General features: G+C 59.1%; 3 protein-coding genes across 3 annotated transcripts in view; 1 reads left to right on the top strand and 2 right to left on the bottom strand.

Annotated features, from left to right (window-relative positions):
- The window catches only part of DPH7 (diphthamide biosynthesis 7), a 17592-nt gene extending 14748 nt beyond the window's left edge, over window positions 1-2844 (bottom strand). Inside the window, exons 1-3 of the mRNA XM_037730317.1 lie at window positions 2587-2844; window positions 1744-1880; window positions 577-664 (exon numbers count right to left, since the gene is read on the bottom strand). Of these exons, the coding sequence (XP_037586245.1) occupies window positions 577-664; window positions 1744-1880; window positions 2587-2736 (375 nt within the window). The 5' untranslated portion in view covers window positions 2737-2844. The remainder of the gene's footprint in view (window positions 1-576; window positions 665-1743; window positions 1881-2586) is intronic.
- Window positions 1-6558, top strand: part of C8G (complement C8 gamma chain) — a 618926-nt gene that overhangs the window by 593281 nt on the left and 19087 nt on the right. The window lies entirely within an intron of this gene.
- Window positions 5972-6558, bottom strand: part of ZMYND19 (zinc finger MYND-type containing 19) — an 8696-nt gene continuing 8109 nt past the window's right edge. The window contains exon 6 of the mRNA XM_017505451.2: window positions 5972-6555. Coding sequence (XP_017360940.1) covers window positions 6412-6555 — 144 coding nt within the window. The 3' untranslated portion in view covers window positions 5972-6411. The remainder of the gene's footprint in view (window positions 6556-6558) is intronic.

The following is a 6558-nucleotide window of genomic DNA, read 5'->3' as shown; positions in this document are numbered from 1 at the left end:
TCTCGGCTCACCGCAACCTCCGCCTCCTGGGTTCAGGCAATTCTCCTGCCTCAGCCTCCTGAGTAGCTGGGATTACAGGCATGCGCCACCATGACCAGCTAATGTTTTTGTATTTTTAGTAGAGACGGGGTTTCACCATGTTGACTAGGATGGTCTCGATCTCTTGACCTCGTGATCCACCCGCCTCGGCCTCCCAAAGTGCTGGGATTACAGGCTTTAGCCACCGCACCCGGCCCTGGGCAACGCCATCTTTACACAGGACGCTCACTGCTACTCGAAGCCCCAGCATAAATCCAAGAATGCCTGCCTAGGCTTTCCTTAGAGAACTTCCAGATCCACTAACAGGTGAATGTCACTTCAGCCCTTCTGCTGCTGACACGAGGTGACTTCGTCTTGGAGTTGGATGTAGAACCCAATACAACTTAAAAATAGACTCCGTGCTATCGTAGAATGTTTACGTATGGTTCACCATTGAAAAGAGGTTGTTTTAGGAAAACGTCTGTATCAGCACAGCCACCCCATCCAACGCTCTATTCAGGTCCCTGCTACCCCACAGAGCAAGTGCAAGTCACTGACCTCAGATTCTGCCAGGCGGAGCAGCTGTATAGATCCACTCGCATCGGCCAAGCCCAAGAGGGCATGTCCAGCTACCGGGATGTGGCACCTGAGGAGAGGGCCCACCATGAGCACACCGAGGTGCCTGCAGCACAGGAGCACACCGTGCATCCGGCCATCACTCATGCTTCACTTAACAACGGGGCTGCACTCCACGCAAACCCAGCCAGGACAGCCTACCACACACCTTGGCTGTGGTGTGTGGTGGGGGCCACTGCTCCTAGGCCACAAACCTTACAGCATGTTACTGCAGGCAAGTGTCACACAATGGTAAGTGGCTGTGTATCCAAATACAGAAAAGGTACAATAAGAATACGATACAAGGCCAGGCGCGGTGGTTCACGCCTGTAATCCCAGCACTTTGGGAGGCTGAGGTAGGTGGATCACCTGAGGTCAGAAGTTTGAGACCAGTCTGATCAACATAGTGAAACCTCATCTCTACTAAAAATACAAAATCAGCCAGGTGTGGTTGTGGGCGCATGTAATCTCAGCTACTCAAGAGGCTGAGGCAGGAGAATCGCTTCAACCTGAGGCGTGGAGGCTGCAGTGAGCCAAGATCATGCCACTGCACGCTAGCCTGGGCAACAAGAGCAAAACTCCTTCTCAAAAACAAACAAGCAAACAAAAAAACTAAGCAAAAAGTAGCTGGGCATGGTGGCAGACACCTGTAATCTCAGCTATTGGAGAGAGGCTGAGGCAGGAGAACTGCTTGAACCCAAGAGGGGGAGGTTGCAGTGAGCCAGGATTGCGCCACTGAACTCCAGCCTGGCGACAGAGCAAGTCTCCATCTCAAAATAAAAAATAATAATAATTAAATAAATTTTAAAAACATAAAAATATCAGCTCCAAAACTGGGCTAGAGCCTACAATTGTGTTCTCAAGCAAAAGATGCCCCAGCTTATGAAGTCAGAAAACTCCCATCCCTTCCCCGATTGGAACATGGCAAAAGAAATCAGCCCCGCATAAAGCACAGCCCAAGTGGGAGGGAAGCAGGGCAGCAAAGAAACAAATCCGAAGTTGACACACAATCCCTGTCTCCTTGAAGTCTACCAGGCATCAGGCTCCCCTGATTAAGTGACTGGCTACTCGTGACAAATTCTAGGCCAAGTGGGATTACCACAGTTGTACCATTTCATGTCCAGGATTGCAGAAGTATCTTTTCTTTGGACCTCGACCAGAGGGTGAGTAGAGTTGTTGTTCTCATTGAAACTGTACAGGAAGAGACGACCTAAACGGATCTGAGGCTCCTCAACTTCCATTCCACCCTATAAAAAATGCAGAGGTATTCTCTGATTACGCCAAGACACCAAGGAACCCAAGCGATGGGAAAAGGGACCCAAGGAACTCAAAGGTTTGTGATGACGGACGGGGCTGCATTCTGCCTGGAAGGAGAGACGCTGGTGTTCTGAGCTGGAGAAATGTCTATTTTCCTGTGTGTGATGAATGAGCAGGTGAACGAACGCTCCTGGACCGAGCAAAGGCTCCTTCTAAGCCGGCCCACGGCGCCCGGCTGCGGCCAGGGTGAGCACAGAGCCCAGCCTGCCTGGGACGGTCCTGACGGGCCTGTCGTTCCGGCGCCCAGTTTGCACCCTAACATGTACCTCCCAGAAGTTAAGGTGTAATTCCCAGTTTCTCTTTACTGTCCGTGCCATCCATGAGCCTGAGCCACACCCGCATACAGAAGACGTTCTGCTCTCCAATTCTGCAGCCGGCCGGGGCGGGGGCGCGTGCCTGCGGGCCCGGCTGCGCCGGGGCTGGGGTGCGAGGCTGCCCCGAGCCCCGGGTCCGAGGCTGCCCTCCAGCCTGGGTGACAGGGCAAGACCTCGTCTCAAAGAACCACGTTGCGGCGTCCGACCTCCGTCCCGGCGGAAGGGCCGGCATGGCCTCTTCCCTCCCGCGCGGCCCCGCGCGCCCGTCGGCCTCCACCCCGGGGCCGCCCCGCCGCCCCCTCCCCAGCCGGGGCGTGCGCACCTCGCTCTGGGGGCCGGCGGGCTCGTCCGCACGCCGCAGCTGGTAGGTTCCGCACGCCAGCAGGTGCCGGAGGCCTCGCAGCGGGCACCACTCCACCGCGTCCGCGGTCAGCTCGGTGTCCACCGTCTGCAGGGCGCAAGCGCCCGTCATCCGGCCGGCGGTAGAGGCGGGTCGGCGGGGCCGGCGGCACGAGCGCGGATGCTCCGAGACACCGTCAGCGCAGGCGGCCTCTCCCTCGAGTCCCCGCAGCCGCCTCTCGCGATTCCTTCCGGCGCGCCGGGGCGGGACATCCGGGCGGGCGTCGGCCGCGGCGGACTCCCCCGGGAGGCCAGGCTCCGGCGCCCCCTGTCGGCCGGCGGACCGCGGCGGGCTCCAGGCGCCGGGCGCACTGCGCCTCTGCAGAGCGGTTTTGGAGACGGCACGTTCGAGACAGGGCCGCAGGTTCGAAGCCGCCTTTGCAAAAATCCCGTCAGGGAGGAAACCCCAACGGCAAGCTGCGCAAGCGCACCGCGTGGCGCCCTCCCGGCTGCTCCTGGGCCTCGGGCCGCGCCGACTTAAGACGACGTGACGCCTTGCCCCGGAATCCGCGCCTTCGCAACGCGGAGGGGCCCCCAGCACCCCGAGGCGGCATCTGGGCCCCCCAGAAGCGGCTCGGCAGGAGGACGGCTGCGCCCCGGGATTCTCAGCACCTGCCCCCTGGCCGCCCCACCCCTTCCCCCAGAGCTGCCTTTGAAAAACCCCTAACCGGCCGGGCGCAGTGGCTCGCGCCTGTAATCCCAGCACTTCGGGAGGCCGAGGCGGGCGGATCACGAGGTCAAGAGATCGAGACCATCCTGGCCAACATAGTGAAACCCCGTCTCTACTAAAAATACAAAAAAATTAGCTGGACGTGGTGGCGCGTGCCTGTGGTCCCAGGTACTCCGGAGGCTGAGGCAGGAGAATTGCTTGAACCCGGAAGGCGGAGGTTGCGATGAGCCGAGGTCGCACCACTGCACTCCAGCCTGGCGCCTGGTGACAGAGTGAGACTCTGTCTCAAAAAAAAAGAAAAAAGAAAAACCCCTAACCTGGGAGCTCTGGACAAGATCTGAGGATGGACTCCAGCTCCCACGAGGCCTGGCCGGCCCGGATCTACCAGACTTTTTCTTTACTGCGATCCATGGTCTTTGTGCAGCGGGCAGGGAGAACCCCTCGGCCCCGACGGGCTGAAGACCCTGGCACCTCAGAGCGCATCCTTGGCAAACGGGCTCTCGGAAGGGAGAGTTGAAACAAGGTCCTAGGGAGGGCCCTGACCCCGTGGAGCTGGAGTCCGCAGAAAGGAAAGCTGACCACAGGAGGCAGGCCAGGCTCTTGCCGTCCCCACACCTCCATCTGAGGCTCTGGCCTCCAAAGCCCAGACGGTGAATTCCTGCTGCTTCAGGCTGCACGCGCTGCTTGTGCTGCTTGTTGCGGCAGCTCCAGGAAGCTAAAGCGGACTTGACTGAAATTTAGGAGCCTGGGTGGGTGTTCAGCCTCGGGCCTTCAGTGCGGACAGACAGCAGCTCAGATCGCGGCAGAGGCGCCGACAAGGCTGGCCCAGAAGGCAGCAGGGCGTTCCCAAAGGGCCTCAGCCACACACCTCTACGTGGGAGGGAGAGTGCCCAGGCCAAGCACCCCAACGCACCACACTGCAAACAAGCTGGAAGCCAGCCTCACATTGCAGCCATCTGGATGTCCTCAGAACGTCTTAGATACTTGGCTACAAAGACCAAGAAGTCAGGACCACGGAAGGGGAAAGATGACCAGGGGATGGATATCAGATAAGAGAAGGCAAGCAGTCGTGGGGCCCATCCCACCTTCACATTGGCACCTGTGGGAGTGAGGCCTGGAGCTGCCACACACAAACTTAGAGCCTGCATCGCCCCCTTCCCCACTGTGGTGTCTCACAAGTGGGAGGCCCTGGGTGCTTTTCAGTGCATTTCTGATGACTGCCAGACAAGGCAGCCTCTGCTGGTCAGGGGACGATGTGGCCATTCCCCGGGACACAGCCTGCAGTCTGTTCCCATCCTGACTCTCCATTTGAAAGCAGGCTGCCTGAGGGCACGTGAGGCTCTAGGCCTGAAGATTGCCCCAAACCCCAAGCTGCTGACCCAACATCTCTAGGGACACTTAGGTCCCCCTCCCTGAGAGCTTTCACCTGCTCAGATGTCCCTGACCTTCACAGCAAAAAAGGAGGCTTCTCATGACACAAACACGTGCGGTTCTCTCAGCTCCGGGAAATCCTGCGGGGTTTGCTGCTATTGCCTGTTTTCAGCTGTCCTGTTCTTCAGGAGGCCCCAGGGTACTGCCAGAGAAGCTAAGGGCAACCCAGCCAGGGGCAGCAATGAGAACACACAGGGTGTCCTGGAGTGCGGCAGAGGAGCTTCAAGAGGGGGGAGTGTAGCAGGAACCTGCGGGAACACAGGGTCGGGGCGGCCAGGACCAGACCAGACAGGTCAGAGTTGGACTGGCCAGGCTCCTAGCTCCCAAGAAGGCCTCTGAGTGGGTGGCTGGGTACACCTAGAGACTGGCAGGATCCCGGCCACACAGCCTGGCTTGTTCCCCTGAGCAGCTCTATGAGTACAAGATGCTGACCAACCCCAGACACCTGGGGCTCCCCCAAGGACAGAGGGTGGACCCTGGAGGCCGCAGCCCTGCAGAGGGACGGAGGAGTGTAGCCCTCACCCCACCCCGACTGCCCAGCACCCTCCCCCATCTGTAGCAGGCCTCCTGCACATGCCTGTGGATTCTTTTTCAGACGGAGTCTTGCACTGCCGCCCAGGCTGGAGTGCAGCGGCTCGATCTCGGCTCACTTCAAACACCGCCTCCCGGGTTCAGTGATTCTCCTGCCTCAGCCTCCCGAGTAGCTGGGATTACAGGCATGTGCCACCACGCCCAGCTAACTTTTTGTATTTTTTAGTAGAGATGGAGTTTCACCAGGCTGGCCAGGCTTGTCTCAAACTCCTGACCTCGTGATTCGTCCACCTCGGCCTCCCAAAGTGCGTGGGCCACCACACCCGGCTGCCCTGTGGATTCTTCCGGGCAGCAGCTGTCACTGACGAGCTCCCAGGCACTTCACGCATACGTCAGACAAGAGCTAAGCAATGTCAGCGTCTGGAGCATCCCACACCCAATAAAACGGTGGGCAGCCGACAGCGCCCCACCAGTGCTGCGCAAGACAAGGACAGCGTTCCGCTCACACTCCCTGCTGGACTCAGGAAGGTCTGAGCTCACCCACTTCACAGAGGGCACATGAGGAGCAAGGCCAGGTCCTCCTGCCCCACACCCACAAGGACTCAGCTCCACTCAAAATGACCTCACCCTAAGCAGCACCGGAGGGAGGCGGAGCAGAGAACGGCCGAGACGCCAGACGATTCCACCCCTTTACTTTGCCTCTGTGGACACAACTCCCGTGCAGGCCACGCTCCGTGGGGCGAAGCTGCAGCTACAGGACAGTTTTTAGACACGTGGCCTGACCATTTGCCATTCAAGGATTACAGCAAAAGATTCTATTTGTAATTTCTACCCTTCCCTTTGCCTCCCCCCAAAAAAAACTGTACATGAGTTTACAAACATATTAACATATAAATAATGAGAACCGTCCCGGTGGAGCCTCCTCCTGTCCCTGCTGGGGATGAACACTGAGGGCGCTGTGCCCACACAGACTGCCTGTAACGTCGGGAGTCTCACGGCGGCCGTCCCGGGCCTGCAGCTGGCTTTTTCGGCACCTCCAGGTTCAACCACGAGTTTGTCTCTGCTGTGCCCAGGGCAGAGCCCGGGGGCTGCGACTGTGTGCGGCTGCCCCGCCCGTCATCGCTCCGGCTCGAGCTCATGCTGGAAGGGACGCTTCCTCTCCCGACAGTGTTTCTTGTGGGCCGGCCAGTCCTTCTGCTGACACTGGGAGCCGCAGTACCGGGCCACCTGGCAGCGCCCGCAGATGTTGAACTCCCGGAGCTG

The sequence above is a fragment of the Cebus imitator genome, unplaced genomic scaffold (genome assembly GCF_001604975.1).
Source record: "Cebus imitator isolate Cc_AM_T3 unplaced genomic scaffold, Cebus_imitator-1.0 Scaffold339, whole genome shotgun sequence".
NCBI lineage: Eukaryota > Metazoa > Chordata > Mammalia > Primates > Cebidae > Cebus > Cebus imitator.
Note: the sequence above shows the minus strand (reverse complement) of the source record. Positions and strands in the feature narration are given on the sequence as shown.